Below are 26,360 nucleotides of genomic sequence, written 5' to 3'. Positions count from 1 at the left end.
ATCAGCCTTGTGGGCAGTGCATAGACATCTTGGCCTGTCCATCCAGTGGTGGCCCAGTTGCAGTCCATCAGTCTGCAGATTGTGTATGACCTGTAGTGGCCTTTGGTCCTCAGTGCCCTGCAGCACTCTCTTCTCTTATTGTTGGATGGTATATGCCCAGCAATAAGGCAATATACCTAGGAACGTTATCAGTCACACGTGGGCTCCTATGTTGTAATCCTGACCAAATATAAATGTTTTTGAATCAACTGCTCATCTCCTTCTGTGCAGGTTATAAAGAATCAACTTGCTTTCCACCATAACCCCCTTATTATGTTTGCACATTAAAAAAAATTTTATTATGGTAAAATATATATAACAAAATTCATCATTAACCATTTTGAGTGTACAGTTCAGTGGCATTAAGTACATTCACATTGTTGTGCAGCAGAATCAACTTGCTTTTAACTTGAGTGCCAGGAACCCTGGTTTCTATCTTTTTCACATTCTTGTAAATACAGAATTGAATCCAGTGGCTCCCTCCGTCCTCCCTGTGTATGCAAACCACGGGAAGGATGGCACCATGGAAATCACTCTGAAACGCCATCCTCTGCTCTGTAGGAAGTGGGTGTGATTAGATTTTTGATGCTCTAGAACCTCTGGTATCTTGCCTGTTGATTACATGCCTCTTCTGCTTGGTACTTGGTGTGGAGATGGATCCCCTACTGCATGAACTCATGGACCATTCACGACGTGAGTCCCGCCCCTCCCTTTATGTGAGAGGATAATCATGCCCAAACTCTTTCATGGTTACAAAAGCTGGGAAAACAAAAATAACTTAAAATAACACCATATAACATTTCTATAGTTTAGATTTCTCTGATAAAATTGCATATTGATAAGCCCAAGTTAATACTATCATTAAAAATTTTCTAAGGCCTCTTGTTGGGAAGCCAACCTGTGGGCTTGTGTTTCCTGCTCACTAAGTTTCCTAGTGGTTCGGCCTAGTGTTGGAATGAAGTAGAAAAAGGAGAGGATGGTAAACATGACGCAGTCTATACAGAAGCTGAAATATAATAATGTACACCTGAAATTTACCCAATGTTATAAACCAATGTGACCTAAATAAATTTTTTTTAAAAAAGAAAAGGGCAAGGAGATGTTAACATGTGTCTGTTTTGGTGTTCCACTATGCTGGCTTTGCCAACTGGCGTCATTTCTCTGTTGAGATCAAAAGTTTGCATCTCAACGAGCAGAAGGTCTTCACATCTTTTCTTTGGGATGTAACAAGGAGAGTCACTCTACAAAGACATTCTGAATGCAACTAGAACTTCCTATGGAACTTAGAGGTTTTGAAAGGTTGGTGATGTGGAGGAAAGCTTAATTTAGAGAATCTATTCAGCCATTTGTTCAGAAAATCTTAACTGAGCACCTATTGTTGTGCCAAGCTCTGTGTGAGATGCTGGAATAACTAAAACGAATCAGATGACTCCTGTTCAGTAACTTATAGTCCAGAGGGAGGACTCCATTTATCTGTGTATGGATGACCTTGCCTACCCAGATGCTGTGCCTCAGCGCAGACTGATTCTCCAACCCCTGGCACCACACGGCCATATCTCATAAGAAGATGCTCTGAGTCACCCATCTCTGCTCGTGGAAAAAGGCCTAGACTGTTCTGTTTCATTCACATTGTGATCCCAACTCCCTACTCTGTCTCCACGTTTGCTTAGGACCTGATCTCCTACTGGATTTTCTTCTCAGGCCCAGGCCTAATGTCAGACTTAGCTTTTTTATCTTGGTACTCAACTCAAGCATCCTCCTGTGGTCATTATTTTACACTCATGTCCTGAATCTCTCCACTCTTCTCTGCCCCTGGTCACTCCTCTTTCTGACTTATCCTGACGCCTTGAATCTCCTCTTACCTTGATCAACCTGGCTGGTACCACCTGCCCAGCCCAGCCCCCTCCAGGGGAGGGTTCAATAGCTGCACAGCAATTCCTAATTATAAATTAATTTTTCCCTGCTGCCCAACTGCAGCTGAAACTACTTTCTTCCTAGTATTAGTAGTTGTGTCTTCAGACAGTACCAACCATCAGTCCATTTTAGCACTAGTCCAAGAAAAGCAATTGCAGAAAGAGAAGCAAGTGGTTATGTCCGCGTCTGTAGCTACCTGCTATATGTCTTCTTTGATATTTTTTGAAAAAAGCATGGAAGTACTTTCTTTGCTTTATCTCCTTTGGGTTACCTAGGACGCCTCTCTACTCCCTATGGGTAATAACCTAAATTATCATTTCCTAGAATATAATTGGAAAATATTTTTTCCCTACTCACACCCCACAGCACTAGGTTCTGTAGAACATACTCTGGGAAGAACTGAGCCAACTCTAGCTGTTTTCCAGAGATTCTGTGATTCTCATTAAGGTTTAGATTTTCTGTCAAACAAATCAAGGTGACACCACATGTAAACCGCCAAATATCTATGGGCCAACCAGCCATCGACGCCAGATGAGTTAAATTCTCTTTGACTCTTCAGGATTACGAATTATCACCACATGGCTGCCTGGGTGAACTTTCTAAAGTACAAATTGGAGCTCACAGCTTACCACTGCCTATGGGGTAAAATTTAAATTCTGGAGAATAGCACTCAGAGCTTGTCATGAGTGACTCCTATCTGCTGTTGCAGCATCGTCTCTTTCCTGACTCCTAAGGACAGCTTGGACTGTGTCCAAGCCACCTTCCTTACCTGCTATTTCATGCTTTCCTTTGCCTCTATGGCTTTGCAAATGCTGTTTTCTCTGCCCGGGAATCTCTTTGCCCTTGTAATCTGCTTGACCTCCGAGCCTCAGCTCAGATGCCTCCTCCAGTAAAAGGCCTTCCTTGCAACCATAGGCAGTTAAAAGCTTTCTCTTACCTCATGTTCCCACTTACCACATTTACATCTATTCCATTACTTGCTACAGTCATGAGCCACACAAAGACATTTCAGTCAATGACAGACTGCATATACAATGGAGGTCCCATAAGTACCATATGGCTTAGGTGTATAGTAGCTATACCATGTAGGTTTGTGTTAGTACACTCAATGATGTTCACACAAAGACAAAATTGCCTAACAATGTATTTCTCAGAACACATTCCCGTCGTTAAGCAGCGCATGAGTATAACTGGAACGGGTCTAGTTTTCCCTCTTGACTGGTGAGCCCTCAGGGGCCAAATGCTCTTATTCATATTTTCATCCTGAGTGTTAGCACACAGCAGGAACTTAAGATGATTTGTTGAAAGAATCGAGGATTAGATGAAATAACAATAAACGTAGAGGATGTTATTGCCTGGTTACAGATTTGTAGCTGGTGTCCAATAGTTCTGGAATGAAGGAAAATGGGCTTAAAGTTGCTTAGTCATAAGTTGGTATTTCTTACCAACAAGGAAAAACACTGAACAAATGAAAAGCATTGCTGAATAATGTGATCCTTAAGGAAGAGTGAAATTATTCAGAGAAAGATATCGGGGAGGCACCTAGGGTTTCCTCATGAAGACCTTTGTTTTATCCCACAGCAAATCTTCTCTAGCACCCACAGCTTCTCCCTCCTTGACTCCTTCCCCTGTGTTTTTCACTCAAACATTCCATGTTAAACAAGAAAATCAAACAAAAAAACCTCTGCTCACACTTGAAGTTCTGTCTCTATGATGCGTGATGGAACCACTTAGGGTCACGATATACGCAAAATGTATTTTGATTTCCTCAAGGCATTTGACAATGTAGCTCATGAAATCCTTGCAGACAGGATAGAGAAAGTGGACTAAGACTTATCTGACAATCAGGTTTAAAGAAAACTGGTCACAGATAGGAATTAATCTGGAGGCAGGTCTTGGTGACAAGCCACGCAACTCTCTTCCATAGCCTCATCTTCCTTCAAGCTCCCTCTTCTGCATTCTCTTCTAGCCATGATGGCCTCTTTTCAGCTTCCAGTACTTTGTGGGTTCTCTCCTCCACCAGACCTTTTACATAAGGCCATTGTCTGTCTGGAAATGTCTTTGCTTTCATCCTCACTTGGTTGATCCCACTCATCCCTCATCTTACACATGACTTTCTCCTCCCCAACTAAGTCCATCCCTCTATTGGTGCGCTTATGGTCCCACATGCTTCTATTTGTAGCACTCATCGTGCTGCAATTTCATTTATTTGTGGGTTGTTTTCCTCCTTTACTAGACTATAAGGAGATTCTTCTTTTCCCATGTCTGATTTTTCTCACCAGTATACTCCCAGCTCTTATACAGCCCTTGGCCTGGATGAACAAATGAACTAATAAGAAAGCTAAAGTCCAAGTTAAGCACACACAAAACCTGGAAGTCTGTGGGAGGCAGCCTGGGGTGCAAAGCTGACTGGACAAGCAAATAAATAAGGTGAGGGAGTTAGTGTTCAGACAAAGGGAGTTTGTAGTGACTTCCTTGAACCAAGGTCACATATGGTAGCATTTCTTTTAAAAGCTCCAGGTTGGCTTGATCCTTCCTCAAGTCGTAATTCTCAGATAGATGAGAGAATTGATCTGTATGTTGGATTACCAAATTGAGATTCAGAAAGAACACAAGATCAGTGATCATACAAGTTATGGAACATCTCTTATCAGTCCCCTGCTCTAACCTCTAGGGGGAGCTCAAGGCTTCCCCCTCCTCTCACAAGGTGACCAAAACAAAAGGAGTGGGGCCCTTAGTGGGAGGAATAATGCAATTATAAACGGAGCTGGACTGAGTGAATGATCTTTTATTCACCCTCTGTTTCACACAATTTGCCCTTTTTGTTCTTTTCTTTTCTTTTTCTTCCCTGCTGTGTTTGCCATCAGATGGGCTTGTTTGAACAAGTTCACAAAAATTCTACAAAGCTCAGAAGTGCTCCAGTCCAGGTTGCCAGGGTGGGAGACCTTATAGGAATTTGGGGGCCAATGCTATAATTAGGAGTAAATATCAAGCTTTTGCCTGGTGCATTCTTGGTACTTTTATTCCTAAGGTCTCATGGTTGGAGGTGGCTGTTGGAAAACATAGGTAACATATCAGTGAGCCAGGCACTGCGCTAGGCTCTGGAATATCACGAAGAGTTCCTGCCCACAAAGATTTTACATCTCACCATTTAGTCAGCCACACTCCTATGTTTAAGCTAGATAATCACTGGCAAAAATGCAAGATGGAGGCGACATGGCTTAATAGTAGCAAGGAAACAAAACAAAACAGAACACCAAAGAATTATAATTTACCGTAAACTCAAAATGAAAATCTAGAGTGATGTGGTGGCTGAAAAAGTTTTTGTAATTTTAGGCTCCATTAATAGAAACATACTGTGTGGATGAAAGGAGTTAATAGTCCCATTGTAATTAGTGCTGGTCAGTCCACATCTGGAGTATTGTGTTTCCTTCTGGACACCACATCTGAAGAGGAGTATGGACAAATTAGAGCGTGTCCAGAGAGGGCTACCAGGATAGTAAGGGGCCTGGAAACCTTGTGATACAGAGATGACTGAAGGACCTCGGAATGTTTAGCTTGGGAAATAAAAGACTTAGGTAGAGGACATAAGAGCTATTTTCAAAGATTTGTCATATGGAAAAGCACATGGGCCAACTCCATGTGTTGTTCCAGAGAATACTTCCTAGGGACAGTACTTGGGTGAATGGGTGGAAATGTTAGGGAAGAGTTTTAGTTCAACGTGAGGAGAAACTTTCTAGCATCCAGGCTGTCCCAGAGCGCCCTGAGAAGTCTCCTTTCTTAGTGCTTCACTCTCTTGTCTCCTCTTATGTCTCCCCTTCTCAGGGTAGAATTGGTTTGCAGGTTCCCTTTTCTTCTCCAACAATCTCCAATCACTGATCCTTCTCGGTCACCCTAACAGAAGGAAGCGCTAGAATTTACTTCTATGTGAGGGAAACGTAATATGGACAGTGAACACTATGCTAAGCACTTCACAGAGGTGACAGTGAATGCTTCATGCAAAGTATGGGGTAGATATAATTGTCATTCCATTTTATAGATGAAGAAACAAAACTTAGATAACTTGCTCAAAGTTGCATTCCTCGTGCTATGGACAGAATCGTGTCCTTCCAGATTTATACGTTGAAGTCCTAACCCTCAATGTGACTGTATTCAGAAATGGGGCCTCTAAGGAAGCAATTAAAGTTAAATGAGGTCATAAGAGTAGAGCCCTGACCCAACAGGATTAGTGTCCTCATAAGAGCTCTTCCTTCCCCCACTCCCTTTCTGTCTCTCCCTGTCATATGAGGATATCTACAAGCCAGTAAGAGAGACCTCACCAGAAAACAAATTGGCCAGTGCCTTGATCTTGGACTTCTCAGCCTCCAAAACTATGAGAAAATAAATATCCAGGCTATGGTATTTTGTGATGGCAGCATGAGCTGACTAATACAGCCAGCAAGTGGGAGAGCCAAGATTTGAACCCAGGAATTCTGCTTCCAAAGCCTATTCTAACTACCCTGCTATACTTGCCTTTCCCCTACCAAAATATAAATTCATAACCCCCTCCCCCAAGTGGATTAGGAGTTTGGGCTAATGTGGACTAATGGAGTAGAGGTTTTTTTCCCCAGTGAATAAGGGGCAGAAGTGTATGGCAGAGATAAATATGTAGCTTGCATGGGTGTGTTGAGGACAGTTATGTTCAGTGTATTCTCCTGGACCTGTCACTACTTGCCACCTGAACTGTCCACAGTGTCTTTGTAGAAGAAAATAGCACTTAAATCCACTCCATAGTCCAGATGGTCTGCACATGTCACCAGGCTGAGCCCTCTCCATTCAGTAGCACAGCGAGGATTCTGATTTAAACATTGCCTTCTTTTTCTGACACTCTTCCCTCATTCCACTGGGATCTGGGTATTCCATTTTAATTGCGACTTTATTGCTTTACAAAGGACAAAGCCTTTTATAATGAATAAGAAAATTGAAAAGTTTTTTCCTCTTGAGAACCTCTATGACTCACCAAATACACAAACCACAACTCAATAAAGGCACGATTAAAGTCTCCGTAGAATAAATCTCTCAATGAGTAGAGTTTCGCATTCTGTTACCACAAGTCATCCAAACACTTTGATGTATGTTGGGCCCTCTTGCTCATAGACCTCTGGGCTCTCATCACTCTGCCCAGCCATGAATCTTATGCCCCTGTGATTTCTCAGTGGAGAAGACTTCTTGTCTAACAGGAGGTATAGAGGAAAGGCTTCCTGGAACATGTGGAGAAAAATCAGGAAAATGAACCAAACGAAAGGTAAGTCCAGAAGAGGAAAATCAGCAGCAGATGGATAGCTTTCCCAGCTGGAATCTTTTCTTGTGCTGAATTAAGAGGCTTCTGGAATAAGTGAGCAAGACTGATTGAGAGGGAGTTTTGCCCACATTTTTGTCTTCTGGCTCTTGTTCTGTGTAGAATCATGTTGTAAAAAAAACAAAACAAAAAGAAAGAAAAAAGTCCTTCAGTCTCTGAGACAGAATATTTTCCAGAGTTAAATTTGTATTTACCACCTGAGACTGTAAGTATGTGGCACCAAATACCTAGATGTTAACCAAAGAGATTCCTTGAGTCACCTGAAGGTGTGATTCCTGGTAGACACATGCAACATTTACTATGATTTTATTGTTCTGAGAAACTATTAACTTCGAGAGAAATAACTGGCCATCTGTTCTGATAAACTTTGGGTGGCTTGAATTCTCTGCAATTTTTTCCAGCAAAACTCCTCTTAGGGCAATTGAAGCCTCATTTGCTTTTAATATGTTCATGATATTTTACTCAAAATAGTGGTATTTTTACTTAATGGATAAAAGAGAGATTGTAATTATACCAGCAACTGCTGTAGATCCAGAAAGGAACCAACTAAAGAGAGAAGGAATAGAACTGGTTGTTATTTTTAAATGACATTCTTCAAATATGAAAAACTGTAAGGAAACTGCATGTTGCCCTTTAAGGGTGAGAGCCAGAGGTGGACACTCCACACATGGCCATCAAGGGATCTGGTTTGGGGTTTTCAAATGCTTCAAGTGACTCCTGACATGGTTTGGCCATGGAATTCATTTACTTAAAGTGGAAGGGATACGAACTCTGAGACTGATGGGAGCTGCTTGTTTTATACATTTGACTGTGACATTTTTCATTTTTACAACCATCCTGATAGTTATATCATGTGTTACATAAACTGTCCCGGGTGCAGTAAAAACAGCCTCTCTGGGAAGTTTTAGGACAATCCAGAATGTCTGGCAGTGAGGAGGGTGACTTTTCATCCTTCTGTTATAAAGATGAAGAAACTGAGAGTCAGAGAAGAAAGGAAGCTGGCTCAAATTTATTTTGAGAATGAAAGACTGTGTCAGGTCTCTGTCATGGCAGTTTGCTTGTCACTGAGTCTTTTTCTACAAGCAGGACCAAGCCTCGTGCTGTGTGGCAGATGCCTGTCTCTCTTTCTGCCTCATCGCCAAATACACCTTCTAGGCCCGCCTCATATACCTCCGCCTCTGCCTTTGCCTCCGGGCTTCCCTTTGGGATGAGTTTCTGCCTCCTTGAGACTTGGTTGAGGCCCCCATCACATTCTTCCCAGTATTATGTAAGTCAGGTATCCCCCTTTCCGACTTCTCCCCATCAAGAGAGGACAACAGGGCTGACTTTGTGGGACACCAGTCTAGGAGCCTAAGGCAGAGGTCAGATTCCCAGTGGCTGGAACTAGAACCAGGACTGTTGTACCCAAGGCCAATTTGGGCTCTGAGAACCAGAGATGAGACTAGTCAAAGTTCCTAAGCGAGAACTGAGATCTTGACCATGGGGAGGCCAGGTGTGGTCTAGCACTTTGCTCCTCAATACGTGGTCCCTGGAGCAGCATCATGGGTACCACCTGGGGACTTAGAACTGCAGGATCTCAGCCTCCCATCTCCCAACTCCTGCATGAGATCCTCAGGTGATTCAGGTGAACATTAAAGTTTGAGAAGCACTTCCCTGGGGAACCCAAGGCAGGATCAGGGGCAGGGGCATGGGGCCAAGAGTTTGGAATTCAGTACAGATGAAATCAGAGTGAGAGGAGGTCAGGAACAGGCAGGTGGAGGCCAAGGTGAGGGGGCAGGGTGACTGCTGCCAACACCAGGGGGTGATCGAACCTGCCTCCATGTGATCCATAGATGTATCCAGACTAAAAGCTGAAAGGACACTGAAATCTTCTATTCAGCCTCAGCTCAGATGTAGGGGCCTGGAGGACAGGGGCCCCATCTAATCCTCTGTCCACCCAGAGCCTAGCATGTCACCTGCATATCAAAGATGTGCAGCTGGTCTCTGCTGAACTGAATAGGTCCCCTCAGCCCCTCCTGTCAATCACGCAGCTTGGGGTGTTGGTAGTGGAGGGCTGCCATTGATTCCGCATTTCCCTGAGGAGTTTCCTGGTGAGATAAAGACGTTTTGGTGTTTTCTTTAGCAAAAACCACCCTGCTGAATCACAGAGGATCCAGCATCATATCCCTTGAGAGTCCAGGCAGTGTCCTGGAAGATCCAGGCTCCCACCTGGGTGTCAAATGATCAACATATCATTTCTGCAAAAAGGAAAATGGACCTGCTGACTCTTGCTATTACTGCTGCAAAGTTGGCGCCTAGATGCCAAGTCCAGAGCCTTGCTGTGCACTTGGGGGATCATTATTGCCAGCTTCTGCAGGACCTCAGGAATGAGCTCTGCTTGCAGCAGCCTTCTCCTGGCAAGAGTTAACGCTAAGGTGCAGCTGAAAGAATGTGAAGGCTGGAGAGCCAGCTAGGGGGATTGCTATTGCAATCAGAAGACGGCCCAAGTCAGAGCTCCAAAGCCCTTTGAAGGGATGCCAGCTCAGACACATGTTTCCAATTATCATATGTAATCTCGAGACAGTGTGCAAGTTGCACTTTCATTATGTCAAAGTGAAAGGAATGGTGAGGGCAAGATAAAGGGGGAGAGGCTGCCGAGCCAGAGACTGTACTTAGCCGTGGCACCAAATGTGAGCCAAGGTGTCTAGCTGGCCTCTAACTCAAGTCCATCCTTGGAGCCAGGGGAGCATGGTGCCCACTCTGAGGGCCTCTCTTTTTCCTACTTATTTTGGGTGTCAAGGAAACCCCATAGATAAGGCTGGAGGAAGCCCCATCTTCAGGAAGCTATTCGACCAACTCTTTGGCATTTGGTCTGAATACAGAGAATTTTTGGATAGCATACAGGGACCTGTGTCCACTCACAGGATTTCACCCACAAGTTAGTCTTTGAGTTTTCCAAAGGTCTGTCTGTGCAGGAGAAGCTGGTTCCTTTGCCAGCTTGTAGCTCAAAACAAGGGGAGAGAATAGAGGCGGCTCTTCTCATTCCCCATTCAAGGCCGGGCAACCTCTTGGTTGGCTTTTACTTTTTTGAAAACCTGGAATAAGTCTCAGCACAAACAATCATTTCACTCCACTTCTTTTTCCAAACACAGATCAAAAGTTGTTTCCTTCAGGAAGTCTTCCCCAGTTTACTTTTCCCACCTGATTGCTTCTTATCACTGTAGCCATCGCTTACAATATTGATTTGCGCTGATTTGTATGTTACTCTGTGTTTTTAAGTCAGTGTGTGGGTGCATGTGAGTCTAGAATGTACACTTCCTGGCTGCTTCTTAGTGCTCAGGGGCTTAGTATTTGTATACTGTGTCTATGTGGGCACGTATGTCTATATAGCTGTGTGTATTTACATAGATTTTATGTGCAATGACTTACTGTGTGCCAAGCCCTGGACTAGGTGACCTACAACTCAACAAATTAGGTTCTATTATTATCATCTTACATTTCCCATATAAGAAAACTGAAGTGCAGGGAGAGAAGACAGTTTGTCCGATATCACCCAGGCAAGCTAGGAGTGAGGCCAGTGTTTGATCCTGGCAGTCTGATCATGGTCTTCACCGTGACTCCATCCTCTGAAAAGCTACTTGGCCGACTCGCATGCAGTGGCCTCAGGAAGGACCTTGTCTTCAACTTAGACCATTCACCCGTTTATTGCTGACATGGGGTAGGCACAGGTAGGGTGGAGATGGTGGCAGTGGAGAAAACAAGGGCACTAGATTCTGTCTCACCTGCCCGAAGACACTGAGGGAGTGCCCGCCACATACTGGATTGGGTCCGGGTGCCACAGGGACACAGGTGGACCCATCCTTGACTTGAAGGAGCAGCCCTGCATTGGAGGGATTCTCCTCAGGCCGCTGCTGTGGGAGGGCCTGCCCAAATTAATCTTGATCCCGGCCACCTGAGCTGTCTCCACAAACCCAGGTGAACTCTGAGAAGCTCAGAGCTTTTCAGCGGCAGACCCAAGTGAATTGGAGCAAAACAGTTCCCACGTGCTTGACACGTGGGAACTCTCAGAGCCAACGGTTTATAAAATCGCCAGGGACTAGGGGAGGAAACACAGCCCAGAGAAGCATATCGTAGTTCTCTGGCATGGATACATGCAGGCAGAGAGCACGGCCTTGGCACTTTCCTTAAGGTGCTCTTAGTTTTAGAACCCAGAGGCTTGCTCAGACAATTCACATAAATTCCTTAGTACCGTGCTGGCACATAGCAAGCTCTTAGTAAAGGCTAATGGTCACTAAAAATATTGCTTGTCACAGAAGGAACCTTTGATCCATCTATAAAACTGTCTGTTCATGAACCTCCTTGCCTTGTTGAAAGCTGTTCCACTCTGTTCTAACATCCTTTCGGGGTTTCTTAGCCAAGTCTATTCTTCAAAAGTACAATTTATTACACACTTCTTAAGTGCTGGGTACTTATGTATATTTATACATATTATCTTGTTTAATTCTCTCAGTCCTCTGAGAAAAGTGCTATTATTATACCCATTTCACGGGTGACGAAATTGAAACTCAGAGAAGTGAAGCAACTTGCGTAAGGCCACACAGCATAAGTAGAAGTACCTGGTTTACCTAACTACAAAGCCCACAGTCTTAACTACTACACTAGAACCTCTAGAATCTAGGTGGCCTTCCCAGGCCCAAATTCAAACAGAATCTGAAGCTGAACTGTCCTTGCTCTTACCTTTCTGAGCCTGGCTATGCCACATCCATATTCCATGTCCACTGACCAGAGGGTTTCCTTTACCCAATCTATACATTTGCCAACAAACAAATATTTAGTGAGTACCAGCGTAGTTGTTACTCTCCTACAATCAGCACATGCATTGCCCAGTTTAGAATAAATGACTTTGCCTAACACTCCCATAGGACGTGACCGTTTACTTTCAAATATGTGGTTTTGCTTCGTGCTCACAACTCTGGGATATAGGAATGATTATTTTCATTTCACAGCTGCAGGAACTGAGGTTAAAGAGGAGCTGTGGCTTGCCAAGGCTGCACAGATAGAAATGGGGGAGCTGGACCTAGAACCTAGCTCTGCTGACGCCAAGCCCAGGGTTTGTACCATCACACAGGCTGTTCCCTCAGCACCGGGGCCTGGGGCTCCCACTGTTCCAGTCAGGCCTGTGGAAGAGAGACTCTGAGGTCCCTGCTGAGTTGGGCCCCTGTGTTCTTGATACCCACACTTGCACTCAGCTCTGCTTCCCCTGCCTAACTGTCCCCTTTCTCCAAGGAGCTGAGAACATGTGGCCTGGAAGGGGCAGACTCTGCCCCTCTGTCCTCCACACTCCAGGGGGGCGGGGGGCGGACCCTCCTCCCATCATGCAGATTATGCTGAGGAGGTGATGAGACTTTTAGGAGGAACATTTCTGTATTGCACGGGAATGAAAATAGCCACTTGTTTGTTGCTGAACATTTGCATCCCCATTATAGGTCTCCTGTTAGGAGGGAAAGCAGACAGGGGGAGGCTGGTGCCCTGGTTGGGGGAGGGGCGAGGTCAGAGGGACAGCCTTGGAACATAAACTAGAGTCAGGCACCATACTGCTCTCGTCTCCCAGAACCAGGAGTTTTGCTTCAAGCTGAGGCGAGCCTGAGCTTTGCTAGGAGAGCTGGGCTGCATCAGGCTGGACTGAGCCAGGGTCTGCACTCGTTTTCTCTAGCCTGCTGGAGGGGCGCCATCTGGTCAAGGAGGCTGCTGAGGAGAAGAATCTGCTGTGACCCTCTGGGCTTTTCGGGTCCCTGGGTGGAAAACCTCAGTGAAGCAAGCGAAGATGTGCAGCTGCCACTCCTCCGCAGGACGTCACAGGCAGTTTCGAGCTGTTTTTTTCAACATGTTAAGTGTCTGGGGCTCTTGTGACCCAGGCTGGCCTCTTGGTGGGGCAGCCTGGGTGGGTCTGGAAGCCAGAGGTGCCCCCTGTGAGCGGGGGCAGAGTCCTAGCTGCAGAAACCACCAGGCTTGGGTTGTTTTTGGACTGCTCCAACTCGCTTCAGCCAAACTGATATCCCCTCGCGTTGTGTGAAAACATTGGCTCCCACGCTGACTGCAGAGTCTCCGCCTTGAGCAAATGTTGCCTTTGGGGCAGGCTGGGGGTTAGCAGGGTGAGGGGGGCCTCCTCTTTCCCAACCCTCAGCCTCCATCCTCCCTCTAGGCAGCCCAGGAGAGTCCAAAACATGTTTCAGCTGCCCAGTGTCTTGCCATGGAGGAGTAGCTCTCCAGACTCTGCACACTGGCGGAGCTGCTCACAAACAAGACCGTCCCTGCTGGGAGCTTCCCAAATGCCTCCCTCCCCAGCTCTCTCCCACCACCTCCAGGACCAGCAGGCCCGTCCAGCCCCAGGAGGAAGGGCCTCCAGGCACTGTTTGTACGAGGGGCCAGGAAGGCTGAGGCCACAGGCGCTGGAGCCCAGTAGAAAGCCACTGACACAGGTCAGCGGGAGGGCTCCTTTCCTGCCCTTATCTGACCAAGTATCTCAGCACAGAATGTTCTGGTTGGTGTTTCTTGAACATAAATCTTTATTCCAATTGCAGTAGCTTTGATTGGAAAAACAGCGCACATTTCATCACGCTTTCACCCTGCTCAAACATCCCTCGTGCCCAAACTCTCTACGTTTCGAATTTGCCCCGTTTGGGTTGGGGTAGGGGTAGGGTGGGGAGAGTGACAGTTACAGAGGAATGAATATGCCCATTGGCTTTTTTTTTTTTTTTATCAGAGGGACAATTTGGGCCTGTTCTCATAAAAGATTATTTCACCCTGGGGAGAAAGGGACAGGTATGGAAGCAAAATTTCCATTTCAGTGTAAGTCTGGGCTGAAAAAGTGTGCCTTCGGGGAAAGTACACACACACATACACACATACAAAAGAAATGGCAGGGGCAGGAGGGAGCTTGAGGCTAGGCGGAGCTCTGCTCCAGTGTTGATGAGGACATCCCCCTCACCAAAAAAAAGAAAACAAACAACCCAGGGTCGTTGGATTTCTTGGAGGCCAGAGGATGCTGATGCTGGTAAAGGTGAGATGACACACCTTCCTCTTCTCTCTGCTCTGTCCTGCCCTTCCCCACACCCCGTCCTCTCTCTCCTGTTGGGTTTCCCCTGTCAGAGTGAAGCAGGAGGCCAGGGTTCCCTTCTGGCCTGGCCCAGCTACCCCCCGCAGCTTCCCTGGTTTATTTGTGTTGATTCTCAGTCCACTTATCTTTGTCTTTTCTCCCTCCCCCGCCCACCATCTTCTCTGCAGGTCCCTGGGCCTGGTCCACCTTTGGTCACTTGTGGAAATCATCCAATTAGGAATAAAAAAGTTTTCAAAATTCCTTCTGGGTACGTCTCTGGCTCCCCTGATTATAAGCCGACGATGGGGCCATCGGAGGTTGCTGTGGGGCGGTTAGTGGGTGGCAGGAGTGTTGGAAGCCCTAATATTTTCTTGGGTAATGAAGTCTTTCTGCAGGAAGCCACTGGAGGATAAATTGAGGACCAGTCGTTAGTACTAAGGCAATCTTAACATGAAATCAGATCTACCGTGACAGGCCTCATGAGACGATTTTGTTACACCTCTTCCAGACAGCTTTTCAGCAAAAAGCAGAGCTCCCCTGAAAACAAGCCAGCCTCACAGGTCTTTGGTACAAGTCTCCTCCTATCTACACAATGACTCCCTCCAGGGCCTGGCCTGGGCCTCGCTGAGGTCGGGGCAGCCCTGTGCCCGGCAGAGGTCTGCCTTCTGATGAGCCGTCCCGAACCTCCCCGAGTGAAGCAATCAAGGCGCAGGGATCCAGGCTGTGGGGCGGGTAATCTGAGGATTAGGGAGCTCTGGCTCTGGAATGCAGAACCAAGTTGCGATCCAGCAGACTTCCCTCCTAATCATGCCCGGCTCAGGTTAATATCTGAGACCAGTTAGCCTTCCCTGAAGGTGCAGGGTGGGCTGGGGTGGGTTGGGGGTTACACATGGGCCTGAGAGGGAGCCAGGGGGGCTGCAGACAATTCACCCTGCATTGTCCCAAGACTAGCAGAGGGTCACACTGGGAAAAATGACTGGAGTGCCAGCACACAGGATGCTTCCAAAAATTTAATAAATAATGATTTTTTAAAACTGTATAAACTATAAATTACCATGCAGTCCTTATAATTTAAAATAATTTACAGGTTGAGGTAGGGAGGGGCCCAGGAGAGTGTGGAGGGGTCGCTTGGGGAGGGCGGGGGCTATCCTGCAGGTCAGGCTTTTCTCCCGGTTTTCCTGCTGAGCACGCACACACAGGCCGTGTCGATCCGGATGAACCGCCAGGCAGCCTGCTTGCCGTCCATGGTCAGCGCCTTGACGAAGGTGTGGGTTGTGGTGCAATAGGAGTTCCAGTGCTTCGAGTCAATGCCCCGGCACCCGCTGTCCACGGGATTGGGGTCCCGGCACTTGGTCTCAAAAAAGTACTGCTTGAATACACTGTTGTTAATGTTCACCTCTCCCAACACCATCACCTCCTTGCCCTTGATGTCCGTGGCGGTGGTCTTATCCCCCACCCAGACGCTGACGCTGTCGCACACGGAGAACTCCCCCCTGTGGAAGACGGGGTGGGAGGAAGACCGCTTGCTCCTGTGAGTCCTGTTGAAGGAGGCGGCACCCCCGGCCTCAAAGTCCAGATCCTGAGTATCTGCAGCGACAGGTGGGGGCTGGGTGCTAAACAGCACGCGGGGTGAACGCAGTCGCCGCTTTTTAAAAAGTTTGGGGTCCACAGTGATGTTGCGGGTCTGCCCTGCCACCCTTGCAGCTATCGCCCTGGCTGGGGCGCTACGGGCTCTGCGGAGGGCTGTGTCAAGCGAATGCTGAAGTTTAGTCCAGTGGGCTTGGGGGATGGCGTGTCCTGCTGGGACATTGCTCTCTGTGTGGGGTTCTGCCTGTGTGCCGATCAAAAGAGCTGTAATCAGAGTGTAGAACAACATGGACATTACGCTATGCACCTGGAAGGAAACAGAAACGAGGATTATTCCACGGAGGACTAAGTGTTGTGCACAGGCAGTTTCTGGGTCCCTCAGAATTGACCTCCCAAGAGGCTCACAAGGAGGTTTCACCTAGTAGTGTATGGGCAGGTGACCGTGGAATTTAACATTCAAACTGGGACACTTTCCAGCACGAAATGGGGTGCTAGCTACAATTACACTGGGACAGCAGGCACACACAGGGCTGGCTCAGACGACCTAGAGGTATGGTCACCCCACCCTTGGGGCGGGCTTTTCCAGGAAGGCACAGAACCCCTGAAATTCCATCCTGTGGCATGGTGTGAACGTGGGAGCATCACTTACAGAATCCTTTGAGTTCTCTCTGCTGGGGAGGCAGGTAGCATGAGTTTGACCCCTCTTCCCAGCACAATGGCTTGACTCCCCTGGGAAGGCAAGTAGGAAGGGCTCCAGCAGACCTGTCTCGAATCCTTAGCACTGAACATACCCTCTTCAGGCAGTGGCACTGTCAGCTCTGACATCTGGGGACTATTACCCCTTGTAATGAATCCATGAAGCATCATGTTTGGCAAAAAAGCATATGGCTTTGGGACCATCTTAGCCTGTCCATCTATCAGGCACCAGCTTCATATATAAACACAATCCTGATGTTTCCTTTTTGTGTGATGTTTTCAAACTTTTCAAATGTGTTCACTTCTAATTTCTCATTAGTCTGTGACTTAGGTTGGGATTTGTCATCTTTCTTTCATACACAAGGAAAGTGATCCACAGGAAATTAACTAACAGGCCTAAAGTCACTAACGAAAACTGGAAGAGAAATAGGATCCAAACCTGATCCCTCACTGAGCCAGTAGGGTAGGAAGGCCTTCCTTCCTCCCTGACTTTCTCTTTCATTCCTAAACATGCCTTTTCTTTTTATTATTTGATCTTATGTGAGTATAGACCAAATGGCATAAATCCATCTGTCCCCAAGAGGCAGTATAAGCCCCTTCTGAGCATGTGCCAGACAGGGCTCCACACTGCATGATGGTTACCCACCAGCGACCACCCCCTGGGTAAAGTAACTGTGCAGCCAGCTCTGCTCTTGTGCTCACTTCTAGTAAGCTCCTAGTCACCACCATCACGGCATCAAATGCCACCTCCTCTGTGAGGTTTCCCCACATCTTCTTGGTAGGGTTAGAGGTGTCCCCTGTAGAGGGTGTTCAAACTTCCAGTTCTATCCCTTCCCCATCTCTCCTCCCAACTCCCACAGGTCATTCTGCTCCCTGCCCACTTCTCCAGTCTGGCACAGATACCACTGTCTTATTGAGGCCTTCTCAGATCACTCCCATCAAAAGTGATCTCTTTCCCTTCTCAACTTGAGAAGTGTGTGTGTGTGTTCTCTCCTAATAAATCAGTGTAATGAAAAGAACTCTGCACTGGATCTGGGGTTAGAAAACCTGTTCCTAGCTCAGTGATTCGTTAGCAAAGGGAAGTCACTCAATCTTCCTGAGCCTTAGTTTCCTCACTGATAAAAAGTGGGCAATAAACACTATTTCAGAGGGTTGTGGATAGGATTAAATAGGTGTTCACAAAATCTGAGTCATTCTAATCCTCTGTGGTCAAAGACTTTGTCTTCTTCGGTTATATTGCTGCTTACTCACTCTCTGAGCACATTCCATCCATGTCTCTTCATAGCACATTGTTTTACATCTGTCAGGCTTCTCGCAAAGCATGATTGAAGCCTGTCTCCCCACTGGCTCTAAGGTCCTGGAGGGCAGAGCTGGGTCTCATTCACCCTGCACAGCTAGTCACTCCATCCTTTGGCATGTACCTCCCTTGCCACCCGCGCACAACCCTATCACCTCTCCTGGTGCTGTGGATAATCATCTAGATGTCTGTCTCCCTGAGAGCACTTTATTAGCTGTGCCATTTGCATTTAAGTATTTCTGGGGCCATGTGCAGTATGTACCTGCATATACTACCTGTATGTAGTAGGTCCTCAAAAACTACAAGGAGAATGGATGAAAGAGTGAATGGGGACGGCCAGAGAAGCTCACCATCTGCCTTCTTCCCACCAAGACGCAGGTTTCTTTTGGATTTTGTGCATATGGCCAAATGCTGCATTCCTCATCTGTTTTAAAGTGAAGCATTCTTCTCGTCAGTACTATACTTTTATTGAGCTGGAAATAGACAGCTCTTTGGTGAGATACCAAGAAGAAAGCCACCAAATTCTTTTCTCTTTGGTTACTTTGAAAATGTTTGTGTTTGTTCCAATTCTCTAGCCGGCCACGCAGAGAAGGCAGTGGTGCATCCAGGCTTTTGGCCACCATTGGTTCTGTTGGCCACAATCTTGCAGATAATTCCAGCCAACTCTTAGAGAACTGGTCATCCAGTTGGCAGCGAATTCAAGCCTTTTACTGTTGCTCTTTTTCGGTTTCATTTCTTTCTGCTTCTCAGCACATGATACCTCTCATCAGGTAGATGAACGGAGAAGAAGCGAAACTGAAATTCACCCCTTTATATCCAAATTAGTAACATTTGGAATTTGGATAGGGAAATGAAAAAAAACCTAAAATTTCAGGGTTTGATGGCAAGAAGGGACATACTGCTCCCTCTTTCCCATTGCCAGAGGATCCTACCTCATTCTACTTTGGTGAGCTCATCCTCTTCTAATGAGTCACCTGAAATTCCTGTGTATCTGATGCTCATGCCAGGATCTCCAGCCCAGCTGCTCTTCAGAAAGCCAGTTCTGAACCTCCAGCTTCCTGATGGGCAGCTCTCCATGGACATTGACGTTTTAAATGCAAGACATCCAAAACCAAATCTTCATACTCACAATCCTCACTAGGATCATCGTCCCTTCCTCCTCTTTACTACAGCAGTAGCCCCACTGTGGGCCCCTTGATGATCTACAAAGGAGTTCCACAGCTACCATCTCTTGTGAACATTTCTCCCCATCCTCCTAAACACCTTTCTCTGCATTTTCCTTTTTTCGTCACTGGAACCACCGTTCCTTCTTTGCCAGCTCATCACTGGACCCTGCTCTTTCCTCTGTGCCCTCCATCCAGCCCTTCTGGTTCTGCTTCAGTAGCATCTCTTGAAACTGCACTTTCCATTTTCAACTCTATGCTCCTAGATGAGGTCATGGAGTGTCTCCCACCTGATGTCCTGGATCCGTATCTCTCTTCTTCCAATGCCTACTATCCCTAGCCACCCCATTTAACTTCTTAAAGCACTCCTCTGATCACGTCATTCCTGCTCAAAGGATCCGGTGGTGAGCCGGCTGTCTAGTGAGCCAGTAGGGCTGCTCAGCCTGGCAGGTAGGCCCTGCCCTCCTTCTTCTGCCCTCACATATTTTGCATTCCAGGCACCAGAACTCCTCACAGGCAGTGCCTGCTCTGTGCTCCCCCACCATGGCTCTTGGTTCAGACTCTTCTGTGCCAGGCATACTCCCCCTGCCCCTCCCTGCGTCTTTTCTGCTCTACACCTCTGCTGGTTGGAGTCCTTCCTGTTGTCTTTTAACACCCAACTTAAATGTCACTTCCACTGGGGAGCTTTTCCTGTTTTCAAAGAGACAAACTCTCTCCCTTCTCCATCTCTACAAGCATTTCCTTAAAGGTCTCTTACTGCAGCTGTGTTCTCCTCTTCTCCTCCTTCCTAGAGGGCAAACTCCCTGAGGGCGGAAAAGCATCCTGTTCATCTTTGTTGTGTCCAGGCTTTGCAGGAAGCTCCACCTCTAAGACTCAGTGAGTGTGCAGACAAGTCTCCTTCCTTCTGTGCTCCTTAATTTCTCCAACTGAGCAGTGATGCTTGTGGTATCTTCAACTCTGACATTCTTTGAGTTTAAGCAATTACACCACTTTTCACTCTGCCTGGCACTACCAAACTGACTTCACGAAGTTCTTAAAGTCTAATGCTGCTTCTCTATTCACTGTCAAGATGACATGTGGGAGCTGGCATCTAATCACAGTGGAGATCTGTGTCATGGACAGATTGTTTCATTAAGATTTGAAAATGTTGCAAATATATCTCCCATGTGGGTTTCCGATTAAAAAGTTTTTGTTTTTTTTAAGTATTTGACTTACTCCTAATAGTGTCCCTACAATCTTTTTAAATTAACAAGTCTTTCTTTTTAAAAAAGAAATGAAAAAACTGCTGTTTTCTCTATTCTAGTGATATAACACACAAAGCACAGTTTACAGAACATTCTCTCCTTGGCTAAAGGTAACCAGGAGAGGAGTTTTATTTATTTGTTTTTAAAAACAACCTTTGAAGTCTTTCTCCTGAAGAGACCACAGTCCTTGGTGGGGCTTCACTCAGCAGACGTCTGCGAGCTGAAGGATTATCTGGGGAAGATGCAATTAGGAGCTTATGTGAAGGAACATATTCTTTATTTGTCCTGCTCCTACTCAGAATGGAAGACAAATGACTGAGTGTGGGGACCAGTTTGGTGCCTTTAAATCCAGCTACTAATGGGCCGCCCAACTCTCTTGGCCTCTCCTGGGCCAGCGGTACATTCTGTGGATTTCCAGTGGTTCACACACTTCAGTAATAAGAGAAACTTCCTGCACCAGGTGAACGATCTTCACACAGACTCTGGCCTCACCTGGATAGGTGATGAAGCTGCTGGACAGAGCTAAGCAACTGGCCCAAATCATCGTGGCTGGGAGGGCTGATGGCCCTGGGAGCCTTGCCAACTGTGCCTTTACAGGTGCATTGGAGAAGAGAGTAAGATAATTCCTGCCTTAGAGGGAGTGGTGCCAAGAGCTGTTAGTGATTCTCAAGCTAGAGACTGGATCATGAACCAGGGTCACTAACTGTTAGCAAGAGAGAAAATTCTTGTGGCTGAGGAAATCCAGCCTTCTCTTTCTCCCCCTCCATCTCACTCGCCACATTATGAGAATGGGTCAGGGGTCATTTCTTGTTTTACACTTGGCCGCCGCTCTAAATGTAAACTGGCTGCTGTCTTCAGTTGTAAAGACTCGGACACTCTCGGCTGTCAGGGACTGTGTGGAGGGTAAGAGGAATGCTATGGCTCCTCAGCTCCCCAGGGAGGTATTCCTAAGGCTGAAAAAGAGAAAGCCACTGACAGAACAGAGTCCAGTGCTTCTGCTAGCATCTCCCAGGCTGGATTTATTAGGAGAAGCATGGACTGGAAGGGACATCAGAGATTATCAAGACCAGAGGTTCTCCAACTTCAGTGCATTGGAATCACCTGGAGAGTCTGTTAAACCACAAACTGTTGGGCCCATCCCCAGAATTTCTGATTCAGCAGGTCTGGGGTGAGACCCGAGAATCTCCATTTCTCACAAGTTCCCAGGTGATACTGATGCTGCTGGTCCAGGGACCACATTTTGAGAACCACTAATCTAGTTCAATCCTTGAACTTTACAGAGGAGAGACACGGGCCTTGGGGAGCCTAAGTGACCTGGGGTTATGCAGCTATGAACGGCAGCCTCTGCACGTGGGTGCTTGGCATTGCTGAGCTTCAGCACCTTCTAGAGGAGAGAGGCCTGAGGCCACACACACACTGTAATTGGTGGGTTCCAGGATGCATTTACTCAACTACCAACATCAAAATGAAAATTCCCTTCAACAGACTGTAAGTTTACCTTCCTTAGGCCACAAATCCAGAGACCAGGGAACATCTGGATATTTAATTGTTTTTATATCTGGTTTATCAGGTTTTTGGATATCAAGTGGACTTGATCCAAAAGTAGTTAAAATGCCTATGATGGAATTATGCGGCCAGAAAGCCCTGGCAGGAACAGGCACCTGTAGATTTACTGGCCTACTCCAGGACCGAATGGGAAAAGAATCTACTGGTCTGAATTCTTAGAGACACATTTTCAAATGAATGAGGTGAAATCATAATTATCAGCAGTATCATTTATTGGGCATAACTGTCTCATTAACCATCACAACAAACCTGGGAGGTAGGCCTTATTATTCCCATTTTACAGAGAAGGGAATAGAGACGCAGGAAGAACAAATAACTCAACTGCGGGCACACAGCTGGTGGAAGTGGAACTCAGAGCCAGGCCTTTGTCTCCAGATCTAGAGCTCTCCCCACCCTCCACCCCATGGCCAAAGGCATGAAGAGTGATCAAGGACCTCCCGTCTCACAAGGTTGCCTGCTCAGACAGCCTGGGAGCTTGTGGAGGGTCTGAGTGATGCTCTCTGTCTACTGGAGGCCCTGCGTTCTATTACTTTAGAGGTAGGTAGCCCGGACTCTTAACACAGTCCTGGATGTTGTGGGGCCAGCCTGAGAGCATGAGGGACTTCCTCTCCCAGTCTGGCTAGGAGGGCCACATGTGCTGGATCACTAGGAGCCACCCCAGGCCCCCGATGACCAGCAGTTGGATCTGACTCTCCTTCCTCAGCCTGGGCCTCATTTCCAGCTGTCCTGGCAGCTCCAGAGCTAGGAACCTTGGTGAGACAGATGTCCCTTAAGAGCTTACCTTGGTGTGGCCAGGACAGAAAGCTGCTCCGTTGGAAAAGCCGTTAATGGGCCCGGACGCTGAGCTGAGCTTGGGTCCAGCATGCCATCCAACCCCCTGTACTGCACGACCACGGGCCAGGACTCTGTGGGAGGAGAGAACTGTCATTAGATGGGCACTTTGCCTGGGACGGATGGCTGTGGCCTAGGCAGGAGGGGAGGGATGTGCCAACAGGACAAACCCCATTCCCTGAGTTCTGGGACTTCGCCAGCATCAGGGCCCAGGAAGGACCTGGAGTCTAGCTCCCACAATTGGCAGGGGCTGATCTTACACAGACCTATGGGGGCACCTGCCTCTTACTCTTGTGCCAAAGCACTTGGTTTCTGCCTGGACACAGTCTCTGGCTCATCTTACACCCAATGTAGGTGGTTCCAGTCCCACACCAGAGTCCTGCTCCAGAAGACCCCTAGTCCAGCATCAAAATGGAAATTATTCTGTACGTTACACACATGCAGATGTAGTAAACCCAACTCTGGATCAGCCTAAGATCCAGAAGAAAAAGTCCTGACAATTGAGAACAAGTTGGCACTTTGATAAAAATCCAGATGAGTAACGGTGGCAAATAAGTCAACAGGACCACTTGATGGATAACAGAGAGCTCTTACTGAAGTAGGATGTGAATCTCTGAGAACCATGCCAAAAGTCAGATTTTATGAATCAGAAGCTATGGAGACCATAAAATGAGAAAAAAAAATTCTATTCAATTTTAGGTTGTAGTTCCTAGAAGCAATAGAAGGTTTCTCTTCTCCTCTCACTTGTATAAACCTCATGTATGTAGGTGCTTCACTCCTGAGCACCTACTACATGCCAGGCACTGTTTTAGGAGCTGGGGACACAGCAGTGAACAAGACAGACAAGGGCTCTACTCTCCTGGAGCTTACAGTCTTGTGAAAATAAACGAGCTACCTTCAGATTCTTCATATGCCATGAAGGAAACACATGGGGTATGATGATAGAGGGTACTGCAGGGTGCAGCGAGGAGCTCCTGCAGACAGGGGGCTCAGTGGAAAGCTGAGGAAGTGACCTTCAAATTGAGATATAAAGGATGAGAAGGAATGAGAGAGAGAGAGCATTCCAGACAGAAAGAACAGCAAGTGTAAAGGCCCTGAGGTAGAAACAAGTCAAGGTTGCTGAGCATGTAGGGAAGAGACCTAGGAAATGAGTTGGAGAAATAGAAGGAGCCAGGTCTGCAGGGACACAGCTGGGAGCTATGGTTCTGTCCCTAAGGGTGCTGGGAAGGGAGTGGAGGGTTTTAAGCAAGAGAGTGACATGACATTTTTTATGAATGAATGAATGTCTATCATAGAACTTTTTGTAGGGTGAGGTGCCCTCTACTCCCCCACCTCCCAAAAGTTCTAGAATGACATCTTTATCCTTCCTGTCTATATTCTCTTTCCAACTCCAAAATCCCCTTTCCCAATCATGTCTTTTTCCAGTGTGGACCCCCAGCACTTATCCTCCTTCAACCTCCTCTCATCTTGCACTACAGAAGCAAATGTCAATGAAGCCACTGTGGCCCCCATGTCCCTAATCACACAGAGGAGCTGGAGGACAGGGAGGTAGAAAGGGCCTCCAGATGATTCTCCTGCTGCCAGAAATCATGACATTAAGGACCAGGATGTTTCCATTCATCTTCCTTACCCAATCTGCTCAAAATATCCTTTTTTCCACAGAAGTACCAGAAAAACCTTCCAATACTCACCTGGGGTTCAGGCCTAGAGATGAGAACTTAAACACCCTAAAAAAAGGTTTGATTCTGTGGCAAAGAACATTTTCGTGCTCTCTCAGGGTTGGATTTAGCACAGGAAAGGGAGGACAGCATGTCCCCCAGGGTAAGATGTGGGCATTATGCGGTCTGCTTCCAGCGCTCATATTAAAGAGGATCTGATCTAGTCCACAAACCCTTCATCCGGGTGTTTGGCCAAGTCTGACTGATCACTAGCCTGGACCCCACAGGCTTGTATCCTGGGCCAATTGGCTCTGATTCTTAGGCAAGTCGCTCAGTAACTTTAAGCATCTCTGAGCTTCCTCCTCCACAGGACAGGAACCGGCAGAGATGGTAGCTAAGGTCTCCTCCAGCTGTATCGTGTGTGATTCTATGAGCATTAATGTTTTCCAGCCTGCATCCCTACTGGGTGCTTAGGGAGTGCTTTCCTTCACCCAAACACTGGAGTTCATTTATTTAATTAATCAAATACTAATCTTGCAAGGCCTGTGCCAGCCACTGTCTTAGGTGCTAGGGACACACATAATACTTAACTTCCAAGAGCAAATAATCTAGAGGTGAGGAAAGCAAGCACATGAACAAGGATTTAAAGCACAATGTGATCAGCGTGATGTATATTTGACGTGATGTGGAAACATAGTGAAGGGAGGAATTAGTCCTATCTGGCCAGATAAGCCAGAGACATATGTTCATAGAGGAAGTAACGTCTGAGTGGAGTTTTTAAGGATGAATAGGAGTGCATCAGGGAAGAAAGGAAAGAAAGGCATCACAGAGAGCAGAGATCAAGAACTGGCTAGAGGTCCAACAGGGCCTAGTAGTGGGTTTTGGGGGAGGATGAGCAGAGTATGTGGTGGGCCTTATACAGCAGTAGGTGCTTATGAGCTGGCAGAGCTCATTGCTGTGGCCTGCCTGCTGACTGTTACTCCCCATAGGACACAAAAGCCTTCACTTTTAATGTATGGGACAAACAGGGAACCAAGAGTGACTCTCTTTGGAAATATTCTATATATTCCACTACAAGCCAGGATGGCCTCCAATATAGATGATGAAGGAGAGAAAAGGTCGATCTAAATAAAAAATTCCACCACTCCTAGGCAGACCTGGCTTCGTTGGGGATCAGCTCTAGACCAACCACAGTAGGGTCCTGACCATAGATCTGCAACCTCTGGTCTAAGCCACTTTGGTGCACGCCCGGGCCCCTGCCAACAACCTCTGGATGCCTGATTGTTGTATTTGAGGCTGTCTGCATATCCTGTGCCTTTGGCCTTCTCTTGTTCAGTGTAGGTATAGGTAGTTTGCTACTGGAGAGAGCAATTCCTCATCCAGAATACTGAAATACTAAATGATTCTCACAGATATTGTTGTCATTGTTTTTAGTCTCATGCTAACGAAGGTTGGGGCTCTAAAATTAAATCCAATTTAAATATCACCAATTTCAAATGCACGGATATTAGGGACAAACAACCCAAATGCATATCTATTTTTGAAATCTTGTCTGTTCTCATGGGGTAATCACTTAATCAGAGAGCTCTCACCCTTTTATAAATGCATGGAAATAAATCCCAGCTCGTCTCAGGACCAGGTTCTATTCCTTCTTACACTCACAAAGGGATACTACTGAAATCTGGTGTACCTCTTCTAGACCCAGATGACCCTGGCTTGCCTGGGTCTCAGGCTTTAAAGCATGATTCCCAAAGTGTGGTCCATAGAAGTATCAGCAACATCTCAGAACTTGTTAGAAATGCAAATTCTGAGGCTCCGCCATAGACCTAGCAATGCTTAGTGAAACCCAGTAATCTGTGCTTTAACAATCCCTATGGTGATTCTGATGCACACCTAAGTTTGAGAATCACTGCTTTAGAGGGTCCCACTCTGGCCCTCTTCTATCTGAAACC

The 26,360-nt window shown here is 46.7% G+C and overlaps 1 protein-coding gene across 8 annotated transcripts in view; it reads right to left on the bottom strand.

The window, feature by feature from the left end:
- Nucleotides 1–15,363: 15,363 nt before the first annotated feature.
- Nucleotides 15,364–26,360, bottom strand: part of NGF (nerve growth factor) — a 149,836-nt gene continuing 138,839 nt past the window's right edge. For all 8 annotated transcript variants that reach the window (XM_070607877.1, XM_070607878.1, XM_070607879.1 and 5 more), the window contains 2 exons: nt 22,701–22,824; nt 15,364–16,260 (listed from right to left, as the gene is read on the bottom strand). In XM_070607877.1, the coding sequence (XP_070463978.1) occupies nt 15,523–16,248 (726 nt within the window). In that variant the 5' untranslated portion in view covers nt 16,249–16,260; nt 22,701–22,824 and the 3' untranslated portion in view covers nt 15,364–15,522. The remainder of the gene's footprint in view (nt 16,261–22,700; nt 22,825–26,360) is intronic.

Source organism: Equus przewalskii, unplaced genomic scaffold, assembly GCF_037783145.1.
Source record: "Equus przewalskii isolate Varuska unplaced genomic scaffold, EquPr2 ChrUn-13, whole genome shotgun sequence".
Classification (NCBI taxonomy): domain Eukaryota; kingdom Metazoa; phylum Chordata; class Mammalia; order Perissodactyla; family Equidae; genus Equus; species Equus przewalskii.
This window is presented reverse-complemented; position numbering and strand designations above follow the sequence as displayed.